Source organism: Myxocyprinus asiaticus, chromosome 37, assembly GCF_019703515.2.
Source record: "Myxocyprinus asiaticus isolate MX2 ecotype Aquarium Trade chromosome 37, UBuf_Myxa_2, whole genome shotgun sequence".
Taxonomy (NCBI): Eukaryota; Metazoa; Chordata; class Actinopteri; order Cypriniformes; family Catostomidae; genus Myxocyprinus; species Myxocyprinus asiaticus.
The window spans coordinates 22,665,794-22,683,942 of NC_059380.1; the positions used below are offsets into that span (position 1 = coordinate 22,665,794).

The 18,149-nt window shown below is 36.5% G+C and overlaps 2 protein-coding genes across 2 annotated transcripts; both read right to left on the bottom strand.

Annotated features, from left to right (window-relative positions):
• Window positions 1-7,379: 7,379 nt before the first annotated feature.
• LOC127427688 (NADH dehydrogenase [ubiquinone] 1 alpha subcomplex subunit 11-like) lies at window positions 7,380-9,552 on the bottom strand. Its single transcript, XM_051675428.1, has 4 exons — window positions 9,394-9,552; window positions 8,880-8,972; window positions 7,710-7,832; window positions 7,380-7,571 (listed from the first exon to the last, which is right to left on the bottom strand). The coding sequence occupies exons 1-4, from the start codon at window positions 9,470-9,472 to the stop codon at window positions 7,459-7,461; spliced, it is 408 nt and encodes a 135-aa protein (XP_051531388.1). The 5' UTR covers window positions 9,473-9,552; the 3' UTR covers window positions 7,380-7,458.
• Window positions 9,553-13,874: 4,322 nt separating this feature from the next.
• snapc3 (small nuclear RNA activating complex, polypeptide 3) lies at window positions 13,875-17,691 on the bottom strand. The gene is made up of 9 exons (XM_051675375.1): window positions 17,449-17,691; window positions 17,299-17,370; window positions 17,103-17,184; window positions 15,974-16,078; window positions 15,713-15,862; window positions 14,944-15,026; window positions 14,641-14,799; window positions 14,378-14,485; window positions 13,875-14,283 (listed from the first exon to the last, which is right to left on the bottom strand). The coding sequence occupies exons 1-9, from the start codon at window positions 17,679-17,681 to the stop codon at window positions 14,136-14,138; spliced, it is 1,140 nt and encodes a 379-aa protein (XP_051531335.1). The 5' UTR covers window positions 17,682-17,691; the 3' UTR covers window positions 13,875-14,135.
• Window positions 17,692-18,149: the final 458 nt, after the last annotated feature.

Below are 18,149 nucleotides of genomic sequence, written 5' to 3' on the forward strand. Positions count from 1 at the left end.
AGCTGTCTTATAGACTTCTTTTATGGCACTTTTGGCTTTTTTTAAGATTCAAAATTAGCCACTATCAACTGCTAGTGTATTGAAATCACTGACTGGAACATCCTTTAAAATACCTGCTTTTGTGTTCTGCAGAAGAGAGAAAACATTATGGGTTTGGAACGATATGAGGGTAAGTAAATAATGACAGAATTTTCTTTTTCTTTTTTAAAATCTGTTTCAAATGTTCTTACATCATTACAATCTATCTTGAAAGGATTCTACCTTAGAGGGGGTTTCTCTTTTAATTAGGAAGAGAATAGTTCATGGTTTCAGTAAATGTACACTGGATGTCCATTAGGTTAAGTAGATAGAGGACGTCAATAACTCTGTCCATCACACACTCACAGCAAAACTTCACCAGTAGACATAAACAGCTATAAATCTTTATTCTTTGTCAATAAAAGTTTAATTAAAGGCACATCTTGGACCTCTACGACTGTATGAATCAGCTGAATAAATGACTCTTGCTGTAATTATGAGGCCACTAGAGTGGCTTATCAACATACGAGCCATAATGGAGAGAACATGCACTGATATCAGAAATACTTCTAAATGTTCATCTCCTCCATTAATGCAAAGTGCGTATATCTTGGGTCAGGGTTGAGCAGACGTATTATGAAGAATAGACAGCCTGATAGAGCTCTCAGTGAATGCCACTCTCTCTCTCTCTCTCTCTCTCTCTCTCTCTCTCTCTCTTTCTCCTTTGATCTATTGTTTTCTCAGAGAAGTTTATTGCAACGAGAAACTGCAGAATCGGACCCTGACACAGAAGAATGATGCTCCTGATGCACAAGAGCTCTGGGTCGATGGTAACTGTTTTTGGTCTTCCGCTGAGACAGAAGGAGTTTCTACATTTAAAATGCTGAGTGAGCAGTTCTCTTGCATCTCCTAATGCACCAGGAGACGGATGCAGTCTTTCGGCCAAACCATGCAACATTTTGATTTGAAATTCAGCACTTCTGACAAAGATGAACCATTTCAACTTATGCTTTCATCAGAAGGGAATTCAAGCCAGCGAGCTAATCAATAAAAGCAGAGTGACAAAAGAAAGTTCACATCAGCTTCTTTTTCCTGCAAACTCATTAGAATGGAACAGGAGGACACAAGAAACTGCAGGACTGATCCATCATAAAACAGTCAGCTGCATGTGTACACAACTAATTCAAAGTTAGTTGTGTGTTCTGACAATTGTTGTTATTATTTTTTTTTAATAATTATATCATAGGAGATGTTATTATATGCCTCCATGGTTAAAAGCAGCAGAATCTTATTGTAATTTACACTTTTCAACAACCCACAAATGGCTTACTTATAGTTGTCTTTGCAAATTAAAACTGAGATAAGTATTTTAATACTGAAGAAATTAAATCACCTTTAAAGGAACAGTTCACCCCAAAATGAAAATTCTCTCATCATTTATTCACCCTCATGTCATCCCAAGTGTGTATGACTTTCTTTCTTCTGCAACACACAAACATATTTTTTTTAAGAATATTTCAGCTCTGTAGGTCCATACAGTACAAGTAAATGGTTGCCAGAATTTTGAAGCTCTAGAAAGCACATAAATGCAGCAAAAAGTAATCAATATGACTCCAGTGGTTAAATCCATGTCTTCTGAAGCGATATGATAAGGGTGGGTGAGAAACAGATCAATATTTAAGTCCTTTTTTACTAGAAATCTCCACTTGCACTTCCAGATTCTTCTTGTTTACATTCTTTGTGCATATCTCCATCTACTGGTCAGGGTTGGTCAAAGGTGGAGATTTATAATAAAAAAGGATTTAAATATTGATTTGTTTCTCATCCACACCTATTACATCGCTTCTAAAGATATGCACAGTGCATTCAGAAAGTATGCAGACCCCCTCATTTTGAAAATGCTCTCATCATTTACTCACCCTCATGCCATCCCAGAATTGTATGACTTTTTTTCTTCTGCAGACACAAATTAAGATTTTTAAAAGAATATTTCAGCTCTGTTGGTCCATAAAATGCATGTGAATGATGAACTTTGAAGCTCCAAAAAGTACATAAAGACAGCATAAAAGTAATCTATACAAATCTAGTGGTTAAACCCATGTCTTCATAAGTGATATGATAGGTGTGAGTGAGAAACAGATAAATTTGTAAGTCTTTTTTTGTATAAATCTCAACCTTTGACCAGCCCAACCAGTAGGTGGCGATATGCACTAAGAATGCGAATCGCCAAAAAACAAAAGAAGAATGTTTTAGTGAAAGCGGAGATTTATAGTAAAAAAAAAGGACTAAAATATTGATCTGCTTCTCAACCACTCTTATCATATCACTTCTGAAGATATATAAATAATAATAATAAACCACTGGAGTCATATGGATTACTTTTAAGCTGCCTTTATGTAATTTTTGGAGCTTCAAAGTTCTGTTCACTATTCACTTGCATTGTATGGATCTACAGAGGTACAACGGGGCTAAAGGCTCTGCGGGGTAAAAGGCTCCATTGATTTATTTTCTCCCAAAACACTAAATAGCAACAAAAACTACCACAGCACTTTTCTAAACACCTGTTTGTCACTATAAACTGGAAAATTTTCCTGTTCCATAAGATCTATGCATGTGGTGTCTATAGGTTGATATTGAGGCAATTAGATCTCATTTGTATTATTTTTTTAAATTTGTTAATTTATGTAGCTAATGAATATCCCTGGAATTTGCACATTTCTTTTGAGACAAAATACTTATTTATAATTTTCAGTTTTGTTTAAGGTCATTAAATAAAAAAAAATTTAAATTACTGTCTAAGTGAAAGGATAGTATTTGGAGTAAAAAGCGCCCCCTGTTGCAGGAGCTAAAAGCTAAACGCACATTGCTTTTTGAAGTGGGGCGAATAGATTTGTTATGAAAATTTTTTTAAATGGGCTCACATTGACTCATCCAATCATAATAGAGATTAGTTTGTTTATAGAATACTTGAGATGTAATAAAATGCCAAATGTGTTTGAAATTAACATGAAATAGTAGTTAAGTAGATATTTTGAGTAAGCATCATCTTAATTTACTATTCAAAAAAAGCATCTTGCTGTCTCAAAATTATTTGCATTAGATGAAAAATTGTGCCCTATAATTATTGTTTATAATAAAATTTTATAAGTAAAATTTTGCCCTATAATTATCTACACAATATCACTTTAAACCCCCTAGGGGCCTTTTACCCACACTTGGGGTAAAAGGCTCCAGCAGCACCTTTTTTTTTTTTTTTAAAAACTGCATTTTAATCAAAACAACCTTCTGTTATTATTTATTTTCACACAAATTATGTTGCTTCATCAATTTTCAATAAAAAAAGTTTTTTTCTTATTTTTTTAATGTGCCTCCTTTTTTTTTTTTTTTTTTTTTTTAAATGTTTTAACCTTGATACACTTTGTGAGCAGAAAAAAGCACATTTTCCTTAAGGGGTGCCTTTAGGTCCATTGTACCCTACACATATGGGATGGCCTGAGGGTGAGTAAATGAGAGAATTTTCATTTTTGGGTGAACTATCCCTTTAAACTCCTGCTTGATCTTCAGCTCTGTTGAGAAAGTGGTTTGAATTCTTTACATCGTGGCATTGGCAGTGTTGTTGGAGTTGTAATCTGCTCAATAAAAAATTGGAATTCAATAGTTTCCAGCTCATTAGTACAGTCACATGATGTCATGTTGTGCCAAATTTCATATAACAACCATAATTAGTCCCATGAGTGGAGCCATTAACACAGGGAGGTTGATTTGACAGGGCCTTTTTCAGCACTTCAGTTTTTTCTTTTCCAGATCTAACAAATTAAATTCATGTTTTCTTTTATTGTCACCTCACATTTCAGAAGTAGGCCTATGCCGAATTCAAACTGCCCAAACGTCTGTTAAGTGATTATAAATTGCCATTAGTCCTGGAATAAATATTATTATACAGAAGTGGTCCATTTGGGTCTGTATATGTTTGCTAAGCTTTCCATAAAAAGTTTTGCTCAGCAACTTCTGCATCATGATCAAATTATGAGCAAATTGTTTCGAAGGGCCCGATGAGGAAACGTCTGCTAATTATTACGCCATTTGGGTTTTAGCATGATGGTTGGACACTTTAGTCTCCGTGGTTGTCAACAGAGAAAATGCCAAAACAAACAAATCAACCTCCAAGATTCTTGTGTTTTTCCCCGCTTGTTCAAACTGCTGAGACCAAATAAACTGCATACAGCTGTTTCTCACATCTCATTAATAATTTTAAAGCCTCCCAGTAACCGCTGTGCTAATCACCTGTAAAAACGGTCCAGTGAACTCAACGGGTCTCTAATAAAAATCTAACACCTTGGAACAGTCTTCACTGTGGTGATAATTGAGCTGTGCGGGGTCTTTAAACCACACACGGTATATGAGGAGGCTCTCAGACACTGTTTGATTTCCAGCTCTGAGTTCCACTCACACACATCTTCTCTGTGCCAAACAAGACCACCCCAGAAACATGGTGTGTGCGTCATTATACATCCTCCATGAAGTGAACCAACTGAAACAGCTAAATCTCTTATGGAGGCTCAGACCCCTAATATGAACTAAATTTGGTGAATCATATTTCAGATGTTACCAGGTAATTAATAAGTAAGCCAGAGCAGAATACTAGGTCACAGCTTCACCTTGTGGCTGCAATAAGAATTCCCCATTGGGATGCGCTCCATTTAGAAGTTATCATCCCAAAGCCATATTCCTTTCGAAGACTTTACCCTCCACTGTGACAGCTTCGGTAGGCCTACTCACTTTTTAAGTCATTTTTATTTGCATTTCTGTTTGAGACTACCCTACAGTACTTGGCTACCATGATGGTTCTGGAACTAAAGCTTCCAAAAATTGGCCTGCTCGTTCAGAATAGACTTTGACACTACCATAATAGTCAAGTACAGACTAGTTGAGATCAGAGATGCAAAGTGCAAACACACAAGGGGTGAGAAGTGTTCCAGGGACATGTTTCCCAGGGTATTTGAACAAAATTTAATAGAATAAGCTAATTTCAAGTACTTATAATGGTTAAATGTATAATAAAATAACTGTCAGGATATGAGATTAGTGTGCCAGTAATACATTTCTCATAAAATAGCTATATAAAAAAGAAAAGTGCATTTCAATGACCACTTCCGTTTTACATGTGAAAACTGAATGAGGTTCAAGAAAATTTTATTTTCTGGATATTAATCATGACGTCTGTCCATGTTGAAGTCAGAAGTTTACATACACATTAGACAAATACATTTAAACTCAGTTTTTCGCAATTCCTGACATTTAATCGTAGACAACTTTCCCTGTCTTAGGTCAGTTAGGATCACTACTTTATTTTAAGAATGTGAAATGTCAGAATAATAGTAGAGGGAATGATTTATTTCAGCTTTTATTTCTTTGATCACATTCCCAGTGGGTCAGAAGTTTACATTCACTTTGTTAGTATTTGGTAGCATTGCCTTTAAATTGTTTAACTTGGATCAAACATTTTGGGTAGCCTTCCACAAGCTTCTCACAATAAGTTGCTGGAATTTTGGCCCATTCCTCCAGACAGAACTGGTGTAACTGAGTCAGGTTTGTAGGCCTCCTTGCTCGCACACGCTTTTTCAGTTCTGCCCACAAATTTTCTATCGTATTGAGGTCAGGGCTTTGTGATGGCCACTCCAATACCTTGACTTTGTTGTCCTTAAGCCATTTTGCCACAACTTTGGGAGTATGCTTGGGGTCATTGTCCATTTGGAAGACCCATTTACAACCAAGCTTTAACTTCCTGGCTGATGTCTTGAGATGTTGCTTCAATATATCCACATAATTTTCCTTCCTCATGATGCCATCTATTTTGTGAAGTGCACCAGTCCCTACTGCAACAAAGCATCCCCACATCATAATGCTGCCACCCCCATGCTTCACAGTTGGGATGGTGATCTTTGGCTTGCAAGTCTCACCCTTTTTCCTCCAAACATAACGATGGTCATTATGGCCAAACAGTTAAATTTTTGTTTCATCAGACCAGAGGACATTTCTCCAAAAAGTAAGATTTTTGTCCACATTTGCTCTTGCAAACTGTAGTCTGTTTTTCTTATGGTGGTTTTGGAGCAGTGGCTTCTTCCTGCTGAGCAGCCTCTCAGGTTATGTCGATATAGGACTCATTTTTCTGTGGATATAGATATTTGTCTACATGTTTCCTCCAGCATCTTCACAAGGTCCTTTGTTGTTGTTCTGGGATTGATTTGAACTTTTCACACCAAACTACACTCATCTCTAGGAGACAGAATGCATCTCCTTCCTGAGCGGTTTGATGGCTGCGTGATCCCATGGTGTTTATACTTGCATACTATTGTTTGTACAGATGAACGTGGTACATTCAAGCGTTTGGAAATTGCTCCCAAGGATGAACCAGACTTGTGGAAGTCCACAATTTTTTTTCTAAGGTCTTGGCTGATTTCTTTTGATTTTCCCGTGATGTCAAGCAAAGAGGCACAGAGTTTGAAGGTAGGCCTTAAAATACATTCACAGGTATGCCTCCAATTAGCCTATCAGAAGCTAAATTAGGTTTGACATCATTTTCTGGAATTTTCCAAGCTGCTTAAAGGCAAAGTTAACTTAGTGTATGTAAACTTCTGAGCCACTGGAATTGTGATATAGTCAATTAAAAGTGAAACAATCTGTCAGTAAACAATTGTTGGAAAAATTACTCATGTCATGCACAAAGCAGATGTCCTAAACGACTTGCCAAAACTATAGTTTGCTAATATGAAATCTGTGGAGTGGTTAAAAAATTAGTCTTAATGACTTCAACCTAAGTGCATGTAAACTTCTGAATTCAACTGTATAAACAACAACGGAAGTATGATAAAGAGGGAAAGATTGAACATGAAAAGCAAGTGTTGTTTTTTTTTATTAACATTAGATGTATTTTTATTTTAGCTTCCGACTTCACTGTACCTTATTTGTAGCTTGCCAACTTTACATGTACCCGTAGCTTGTTATTTTCATAAATTTTCTTAAGTAATTCAGTCATAACTTTTATGTAAAAGCACCATACGTGAGAACAACAATTGTGGATTAAAAACTAGAAATTTCAACCATTTGACAAAGTTATTGAGATTGATGGTGAAGTGCTTGCCACCATATTATGAGATAGGACATTGTTCTTAGACTTATAGAGACACTATAAGGTTGTGTGGCAATTGATTGTTATACTTTGGTCAAAGAGAGAATATTGAATAAATCAGTACTGATCCGGGAACAGTTACTACCACTGTTACTGACATGATGCAATGACTTCTTGAGAAAACACTCCTGGTTGTCTTTGTGTTTAAAAGATTTTAAAGAGCCAGAGGCAGTTTTATTTTTAACTCTTAATATATTTATTCCAGCAATATACAATATAAACACATCAAATCCAAGGGGACATATCAGAGATCACAGCTTTGGGAGTCCTGTTATTCTCCAGCCCTCCATTTTTCCAACCTTGGTGAGCATAGCCACAGTTCCCAGACCCAGACACGCTGTGGTACCAGTGATAGCACTGTGTGCTAAACATAAAAAAACAGTCAAAGTAATTAGAAACTCTTCATTTATGAACTTATGGCAACTGAGATGTTTTGTTAATGGACTAAATGATCTCAAATCATTATGAAGAACATGAATAGTGTTGTGTTTGAAATATTTACTCCGTGCCCCGAGGAAAACACCAGAAGCACATCCACCAATGAAATAGTTAGCTGGGTCATCAGGTGCATCTCTGGCCTGTGCGCTTAAACAGGTGGATATTCCAAAGATGGCACCCATAGCAGCTGAAAGGTAGCAAACAAGAAGTCAAATCAAGTCATTTTATCATGCTAAACACAAAAGTGTATCATCTATAGAGAATGGTGTAGCAGACGAATCTGGCTGTTCAAGTGCTGTAGAAAAACTCTTAATGCATCATGAAATGGTACTGAAAAACAAACATCAAAATCACGGCCCCGTAGTTTTGAAATTGCACACCGAAAATAAACATTGAGTGCATTTACATGCACACCAATACACTGATAACTCCCCAAAATCAACTTATTTAAAATAACAAAAGCAAAAAAAACGTGATTACATGAGATCTGAAATCATCGATTTAACCTCTGCTTTTGACATTAAACAGTGGAGGCATGCGCACAACAATTGCACACATTGGATGAGCCGGTAATAATGCAAATAAAGGTATTTACATGCAACAGGCAAAATTCTACCCGTTGGAATTGTTTTTTTTTTAAGCTGTTTCTGAACATACACAAATAAATAAATTTAAGAAAAGCTGTTTAATGCATTTACATGACCACATTGTCAGCTTAAGCATAATCGGTGGAAGAACATGCTAGTAAATGCGCTCACTGTGATATGTTTGGTGTCATCTGATATAACTAATTTAACAAACAAGAATCATATATATATATATATATATTTATTTATTTTTTTAAGAGCACTTTGACTAAACTTTGCTAACTGACCCTTCACAAATCTCCACCCCCCTTGGTTACGGTTGCTCGCTCTGACAAGCTCTGCAGATCTCAGAGCTTTTATCCAATTAATCAAAGAAATGATCAAAGATTAATCAATTATCAACATAATCACTAGTTGTAGCCCTAAATTTCACTTGTTATGATTTTATGAATTTCCAAGACTTTGTCCTTTTAAATTCCCTGCTATTTCCAGTTTTTCCAAGACCTATGGGAATCCTGTGCAAATGAAGCAGCTTTAAAACAGAGCACCGCAAATACAGGACAACAGTGACCAAATAGTATCTGATATGGCTAAAAATAATGTTTTGTGAAGAGCAGTATATCAATATAGGATATTTTCTCTCATACCCATGGTGACAGTGCCTGATGTTGCTCTGGTCAAAGCCTCAACAGCTGTCTCAGGTTGATATGCCACAATGTGGTAGGCAGAACCGACCAACCCTGCAGAACAAAAACAATTTTAAAGCCCATCAAGTTTTGCATGATGAAGACACCCACTCCCTCTTGATCACTTGACCAAATAAGTTTTAAATATGTATGAATATTCAGATGAGCAAGCATGACACATATAAACAACTGGATTTAACTAAGTCAGACCAGCTCTGGAGACCTATTTGCAACCTGAAGCCAGAGCAGCTCGTAATGAAACAAACCAGCTATCAGATGGGTTATGTTCAGAAAACGAGAATATTACAAGACATTAATGATAACAACAGTGTTATTGTATATTATTATAGTTTACAGGACTAACTACCGTACATGCTAGCAGCTTAGCCTTGTGGGAACACACGCCGTTCACGTTTCAAACTCCAATCAAAGGGCACGTTAGAAACACGGAAGACCAGATATACATCAGACTGACCGATAGCGGTGGCTACTTTCGTGGTGATCCATGTTTTGGCGATGCAGTCTTTGCCCTCTTCTAGATCCCAGTAGCCCATTTCTGCCACTGCATCAAGGACACGACTGAAATATCGCGAGAGATTGGGTCTTCCTCGCTGCGATATTTTGGATGTAGTTAAAGAGTGTTCTGTCCCCTCCGGTGTGGAATAGAAATACAATTCTTTCTTCTTCTTTCTTCTTCTTCTTCGTCTTCTTCTTTGGGTTTTACCGGCAGCTTGCATCCTTAATGTTGAACTACTGCCATCTTCTGGAGTTATATAACTCCTAAATTGTCCAGTGGGTCATATTCTCCCCATCAATCCTGTTCTTATTAGGAAGCTGTTCAAGCATCTTCTGCTTTGTCCATTCCCACCACACTCCAGTATACTCTTTACTCCTCTTCCTGATATTCCAAATCTTTCCATTTCTTCCATCATGTCATTTCTTTCTTTCTTTATTTTTTCCTTTTTAAACGCCATGCCAGCTTCAATGGCTATATTCATGGCGAGAGCCAGTTTAGTTATTCAAGAGTAAAACTAAAAGAGGTGTTTAAGGTAAATTTTTTCTAAAAACCTTAAAACTACATTTGGATTTACTTGATTGAAAACCTTTTCAAAAGTGTCAACAGAATAAAACAGGTTCCTCAAGTGTGTAGAAGCATTACAGTCCAGTAAGACATGTTTAATGGATAGTGGGCTCTGACAGGATGGGCACTTGAATTTTCTCCAGATAGTAAAAATTGGTGTGTGAGCCTTGCGTGTCCTATCCGGCATCAAGTATAAGTGACTTGATCCCAACGATTATTAAAAGGGAATACATGTCTTGTCCCAACAACAGGATTTATTTCCCATAATTTGTTGGTTAAACATTGATCCCATTCTGACTGCCATTTGTTTTTAGTGTATATGTTTTTAGGTCTGTGAATGGAATAGAGCATTTTACTGGTTCTGAGGATAATGCTTCTTTGGCAGCTCTATCTGCTTGTTCATTTCCAGAGATTCCTGAATGGCCAGGTGCCGAGCAGAAAATAATACTAAAATACTTTGATTCCAGAGATGACACTTTGTTTAAAATCTTCACAATTGTTGGGTGATCGGTTCTTATAGACTCCAATGCTTCCAGACATGATTTAGAATCAGTTATCATTAAAAAGGATTTCTGTGGAACAGTCTCAATGAACTTCAGTGCTAGTAATAAAGCATTTGCCTCTGCAGTAAAAACTGAACTTTGGTCGGGGATGCATATGCTTTGACACAGTTGACTTGTTGCAAAGGCTGCTGCTACTTGATTTCCAGATTTGGATACATCTGTGTATACTGGGATATATTGTGGGAACACTGCTCTTATATCCAGGAATTGTTGGTAAAATTCATTCGGATGAGTTTTTGATTTGTGGTTTCTTGTTAAATCCAGATGGATTTTGGGCTTTTTGAGATCCCATGGGGGGATTTCACAAAAAAAGTGTCTGCTCCAGAATGTTTAGATCCACTTTCAGATTCTCCAGATGGGTTTTTACACGTAGGCCAAATGGATGAATGTGACTTGGTTTTCTTTCATATAGTATTGAATTTTGAATTGAAAAAAACTGCTGGATAGGATGGATTTTCTCTATTTGTTTTCAGTTTGATTGCATATTGTAGGGTCAGCTTTAGGCATCTGATTTCCAAGGAAGGTTCATTGGCTTCCACATATAAACTTTGAATTGGTGATGTTCTGTATGCTCCTAAGGCCAGTCGAATACCTTGGTGGTGAACAGTATCTAGAAGTTGTATATATGATCTCATGGCTGATCCATAAATGATGCTTCCATAGTCCAGCTTTGAGCGAATCAAGGTTCTGTACAGATTCATAAGAGTTGAACTGTCTGCTCCCTGTTTGGTTTTGGATAAAACCTTTAAAAGGTTCATAGCTTTAAAACATTTCTTTTTCAGTAATTTAATATGAGGTATAAAAGACAGCTTGCTATCAAAGTTGATACCAAGGAACCTGTTCTCTTTAACGAGTTTGATGGGGACTCCGTCCATAAACAGCTCTGGTTCATTGTGCAACGAACAGAGCTGACAGAAATGCATACAGACAGTTTTTGTTTGTGAGAACCTGAAACCATTCTGAGTTGACCAGGAGTGCATTTAGTTTATCTTCAGTTGGATTTTTCACTCGATAGTATGCATGTACTTGCTTCTGTAGCAAACACAGATGTCATCTGCATATACACTACAATGAAAATCAGAACCAATGACTTTTGCCATGCTGTCTATTTTAATACTAAAGAGAGTTACTGATAGAATACTACCTTGAGGTACTCCAAGTTCTTGTTTATGTAGATTGGACAAGGTGTTTGCTATCTTTACTCTAAAAAGTCTGTTCGATAAAAAAATATCAATGAAGGTTGGCAAGTGTCATTTCTTTCTGCTTCATATTTCCTGCAATTGACAAGCACATACTCTACTGTTTCTGATACCTGACAATGATCACAAAAGCCGGTTGGATGTTTTCCTAAAATGTGAAGTGTACTACTCTAATTACTGTGTCCTATTCTTAACCTAGTCTTGATTGTTTCCTCTTTTCACAATATCAACTCTATTTTGAATGGAATATAAATGTCTTCCTTTTATCTCCTGATCCCACTGCTGCTGCCACTCTTTAATTATTTCTCTTCATACAATGCTCTTTCCTTCTGATTTTGAGATACTAATATTTGTGTCTGTTTTCTTTTTTAACAGCTTGTTTGAAATACAGTAATGTAACTGATCATCGACCTTATTCACGCTAGCGCCATCTTTGATTTTGAATGGAATGACAGCCCATTGAAGAGACTGTAAGTCTATCCCTCACAGCCTCCTTGTCATTCCCATTAAAAATCAAAGATGGCACTAGCGTGAATAAGGTCTATATACAGTATACATGTATAGGACCATTCTTTATTTCTAATCTAAATGCTGCCATACATGATGATCAATTAAAAAATTCTGTTTTAATAGTTTTTTTATGATGTTAAAATCATTGTGGATTATGGTTGTCTTCAAGAAATCACATTATTTTCTGAAATATTCATAGACAAATCGCTGAAATGTAACTATTGATAATGAATTCCATTATTGAAAGCATATAAAGTGAAAACATTATAACTGTAAGTGAAATAGTGTAAGATCATTTAAAATATTCACTGCAAACAAAGAAACAAATAATAAATATTGCTGCAAGCAGCGATTACGGGTCCAAGTTTGTACAAATACAGTTTATTATCTGCATACCCATATTAAAGTTGTTTTAAAAGAGCAATTTTCAGCTTGAATATTTTTAGTCCAGAAAATCTTTTGAAACCACTGTTTCATGAGCACATTTTTGTGCATTTACCAAAATAACTCTGATTAGCTTTTTATAGAGAGAATTGTAGAGATTACTCATCTTACACGTACAAAACAGACATCAAAAGTTCAATCTTAGAACTCTTTAGTGAGACTAAATAATTGCAGTCTCATATAAAAGCCTTTTTACAGTTTCCTGAATTAGCAACTTACATTAGTGATTTATTCTCAAAATATATTTGTTACCTTTACCTTACCTACAGTAGTGTAGCTGTAGATGTGTATATTTTAAATTAGTTTTAGCTTTGTTTGAAATTATTTTGTTTAATTTGATAAAAACAAGTTCAGGTTATCTCACTCATGTATGTGTGTATTAGCATTCATGCTCTAATAATGTTTTCATAAACCCTGCTTTGGCCATATTAATAGTATTTATCACAGAACTTCTACTTAGCAAAATTAAATAACACAACATCAATGTACACATTACTGAAGATTATTCATTTAGAGTGCACATTTCATAATATTATTTTTACCTTTGTTTATGTGCTATTACTAAGCTTATTTTATTATTTGCAAGAAAAAGACAAGACTAATATATAGTTAACTGAGGTACACCGAAATGAGTTTGATAAAAACTAAAGGACTATAATACTGTTATATCCCTAAAGAGAAAGGAATATATTGGACTAACGCATCTTTCTTAGAATCAGTATTCAGAAATCCCAAATCCCACATTTTGGAGTTGTCACATTAATCCATTATTATCTGCCAGGGAAGGACCACATTAAAAAATGTTAGTGTTTTTCACACTGTCTTGATTAATTTATTGCAAGTTAAAACAACCTTGATTTCACTGTTTCTCCATAGATCTACTGTATCTTAAAAAAAAATAAATAAATAAAAAAATAAAAAAAAACACAAACTACATTTACTTTAGTACTGGTTCAAATTATTTGATTTTTCAAACAAATTTAGATAAAGCATAACAGCATTTCAGGGGAGCAAGCCATTGCAATTTTACAAATTCCATGCAGCTATTGCTTTCAAAGCCATAATGTAAGGTATACTTGCTTTATACTTTAATTTGAGCAAATTTAGTCAAAACAGATATTCCTTTACCTGATGTTATACAATTGCATGGAGAAGGATGCCAAATTCATAAAGGATTTATTGCTTATTTACATTGTCATTTTTTTTATGAACTATTGATTTGCTGCACACAACATACTTCAATTCAGAAATCAAACAAATTTTTATTTATTTTTGAATTTTAGCGGTGAACGTGAAATGTCACAATATAATTACAAACATAAATTGCGCTATAACAGCATATGGAGAACACCATTTCTTGCACTGCTTGTTTAAACACTGTACAGCAGTAAATATAATTTTTTCTGTTAAAAGTATGGGATCAGTTAAACGTGCCTGGATCAACATAGGCATAGGCCAGGAAATCTCCTACTTTGTTCCCTTTATCATCATAATGAAACATTCGAAAGCACTGGTCACAAAACAAGCAGGGGTCCGTGGGGGCAAGACGATCATTGACTGTTATCCATCTGCCATACAAAGATAAAAGACTTCTTGTCAATGTGACAAAATTAATTAAATATTTGAACATTAAATAACAGGCATTTTAAGCTTACTGTTTACCTGCTGATATAAAGATGACACACAGAGCACTTCCGGGTCACAACTCTGTGCTTGTGGGTGATGAGCGGGTAGAGCTTTCTGTCTAAACAATCATCCTGATGGACAAGTCTAGGATGGAAACCGTATAAGACGGAAACAAATCAAGTTAACTCTACTGTTCATTCGCTATTAAATCCATGACAATGACTTTCAAAAATCTGTTACTTTGTTACACAGATTCCCAATTATCTTGAAAGAGAAGCATGAAATGAGAAAGGCCTGACCTGATGTCAGTGAGGATGACAACATGCTCACAATCGCCCTGGTGAGTGTAGAAATACGGGTACCCAATTTTCATCTTCAGGTCGTAGAAAGAAGTGTCCTCCATCTTAGCTGTCTTGAAATCTGGGAAGTCTCTGGTTCGGGCCCACTCACATGTGGTCCTTCAGCAAGTAGACAAATTATATATCTGTAAAAACTGCAACTGGCTGGTTTGAGAGAGCAACTGTGGTTATTTCAACAGTGGCTTTATTTAGAGTCTTATTCATTGTTTCAGTATTGTTAAACTACTTCACACTAGGTCTTACGTGCTGATGTCTCGACATTCTGGGAACCGTGTGTCATTGAAGAACGTTCCATTGAAGAAAAAGAAAGCAGACTTGTAATGATCCTGTGAAAAAAGGAAACAATAATAAAAAAATTAAAAAAAAATGCAATACCCTGCTTGTTTTTTTTTTGGGGGGGGCGGGCAGGGGATTTTTTCCCCTTTTTCACCTAATTTGGAATGCCCAATTCCCAGTGCGCTTTTAAGTCCTCGTGGTCGCGTAGTGATTCGCCTCAATCCGGGTGGCGGAGGACGAATCCCAGTTGCCTCCGCGTCTGAGACCATCAACACACGCATCTTATCACGTGGCTTGTTGAGCGCGTTGCCACAGAGACATAGTGCATGTGGAGGCTTCACGCCATCCACCGTGGCATCTGCGCTCAACTCACCACGCGCCCCACCGAGAACGAACCACATTATAGCGACCACGAGGAGGTTACTCCATGTGACTCTACCCTCCCTAGCAACCGGGCCAATTTGGTTGCTTAGGAGACCTGGCTGGAGTCACTCAGCACACCCTGGGATTCAAACTAGCGAACTCCAGGGGTGGTAGCCAGTGTCTTTTACCACTGAGCTACCCAGGCCCCTACCCTGCTTGTTTTTAATTTATCAGGAACACTTTTATGCTATATGTTTGCTATCTATGCAAATATCAATTTTGTCCAATTTAGGTTATGTTAGAATTATACTGACCACTGTGTCTTTATGACATCCTTTGTGTATGTGTGTGTTTGTGTGTCTTTGTCTTTAACCTTGCTGACGAACTGTGGCACCATGTCTGGAGTGTTGCTGAACTCTCCAAACACCTGGAGGTCACTGACGCAGCAGATGGCATCTCTAAGATCGCTGAGCCTCTGAGAGCCCAGCACATGTAGGGTCTGATATGCCCTCACATGCTTAAACTGGCATAAAAATAAACATACAGTCCAATCAGAAACACCTTATTAAAATGACTAATGCATATTGTTACATGAAATTAAACCTGTCTTTGTATTAATTTGTTACACACATACCCGCTGAAACAGAACGGGATACATGATATTAAAGGTTAGGATGATTTCACCCTCTGGGACCAGGGCTGTGAGATTATCTGGCTTCTTACCCACAGATATCATCTCCTGTATGATTAAGAATTGGAATAGGGGGTAAATGTTATATTCAGTCTGTGTATTTATGTATATGATTAAAGAAATGTTCCTGGTTCAATACAAGTTTAGTTCAATCGACTGCATTTGTGTCATAATGTTGATTACCACAAAAATTAATTTAGACTCGCCTTTCCTTTTCTTTAAAAAAGCAAAAATCTATTGATGCTGACTACCACCCCTGAAGTCGCGAGTTCGAATCCAGGGTGTGCTGAGTGACTCCAGCCAGGTCTCCTAAGCAACCAAATTGGCCCAGTTGCTAGGCAGGGTAGAGTCACATGAGGTAACATCCTCGTGGTCGCGATTAGTGGTTCTCGTTCTCAATGGGGCGTGTGGTAATTTGTGCGTGGATCGCGGAGAGTAGCATGAGCCTCCACATGCTGCGAGTCTCCGCGGTGTCATGCACAGAGAGCCATGTGATAAGATGCACGGATTGACTGTCTCAGAAGCGGTGGCAACTGAGACTTGTCCTCCGCCACCCAGATTGAGGTGAGTAACCGCGCCACCATGAGGACCTACTAAGTAGTGGGAATTTGGGAGAGAATGGGATAAAAAAAAAAAAAGCTAAAATCTGGGTTACAGTGAGGCACATACAATGGAAGTCAATGGGGCCAATTTTTGGTTTAAATACTCAATTTTTTCAAAAGTATAGACACAAGACATAAACAATATGTGTGTTAACATGATTTTAGTGTGATAAAATCACTTACCTTTTCTGTGTAAAGTTATAGCCAATTTTATATCTTCATTGCAATGACGACATAATGTCAACAAAACCTAAAATCCTAAAACGACTATAAAAATGACAATTTAAACAACTTTACAGCTCAAATAATACATGAGTTTTAACAGAAGAATGAATGCAAGTGCTTTTATAAAATTATAAGCTTCACATTTCTGCCTTTAAACCCTACAAAAATTGGACCCATTCACTTTCATTGTAAGTGCCTCACTTGCGAAAATGTTTTCACAGCATAGTTGTGTTAGCTGGACTCACCATTTCATTGGCATAGACTTCATGTCTGTCAACATTGTATCTGGTCAGAGTTTCTTTATAATCTTGTCTTCTCTTGCGTAATCTTTATATAAATAAATAAATAAATAAAAAACAGCAGCTTACGTGATATTTTAAACAGGTTTAAACAAATTAAATTAAATTAAATCAAATAATGGAAGAAGTAACTTTCACTTACTTCAATGTAGAGAGATGAGAATCTAATGGTACGGTGTTTGTGTCTTCATGTCCACTTCTGAGAAAATCAACACTGAGAGGACAGAGTACATCAAACAAAAATAACAAAACCTGATAAAACAAATATAAAATTACATTATCTCTATAATACCTGCAGATGCTCTTGAGTTCCTCCAGTGTCTCAGGATCAATGCCCATCTCTTCAATAAACTCCACGTCCTGTATTTCTGGGACTGTGTCACTGAATGAATACACATCCGGATTCAATACATCCAGCCACAAATCTCTACATCCACCAATGTGAAACTCTTTAGAGTTCACGTCCAAGAATTCATAAACAGGCACATTTTCATGTTTTGCTTTAACACCGCCGCCTTCCGCCATTTGTAAAACGTCATTGGCGCAGGCCAGGGATTGTGGGTAATGTTGTTTTAACAGTCAGTAGAGTACACGAGGGGTGCTAATTTTTTTTCTTTCTTTCTTTCTTTTTAATGCTTTATTACAACGTCATAACAACGTTTATCAACACAGAACAAATGTGAGATCAAACATAAAAAATAAAAATAAAAAATACAGAAGTAAACAACACGGGGTAGGCCTATTTGTTTTATTAAACATTTCAAATGTACAAAACATTTAGACTTTCAAAACAAACAGTACAAACTAAAACAAAGAAATAAAAGGGCATCACAAACAAATCAAATTTATCTGGCTTTCTTGTTTCGTGAATATTTTATAGACTCAACATAAATGACAAGGGCTGTATGGAAATGATCAGAACTGGGTTTTAAAGGTATAGTTCACACAAGAATGAAAATTCTCTCATCATTTTCTAACACGCATGCCATCCCA

Coding starts and splice junctions, on each gene's coding strand:
- LOC127427688 (XM_051675428.1), bottom strand. CDS start 9,472: ATGGGCTACTGGGATCTAGAAGAGGGCAAAGACTGCATCGCCAAAACA. Junction 8,973..9,393: donor GAAAGTAGCCACCGCTATCG/GTCAGTCTGATG, acceptor TTTGTTCTGCAG/GGTTGGTCGGTTCTGCCTAC. Junction 7,833..8,879: donor ATCAGGCACTGTCACCATGG/GTATGAGAGAAA, acceptor GCTACCTTTCAG/CTGCTATGGGTGCCATCTTT.
- snapc3 (XM_051675375.1), bottom strand. CDS start 17,681: ATGGCGGAAGGCGGCGGTGTTAAAGCAAAACATGAAAATGTGCCTGTT. Junction 17,185..17,298: donor TCTCATCTCTCTACATTGAA/GTAAGTGAAAGT, acceptor ATTTATATAAAG/ATTACGCAAGAGAAGACAAG. Junction 14,800..14,943: donor GAATGTCGAGACATCAGCAC/GTAAGACCTAGT, acceptor TACTTGCTGAAG/GACCACATGTGAGTGGGCCC.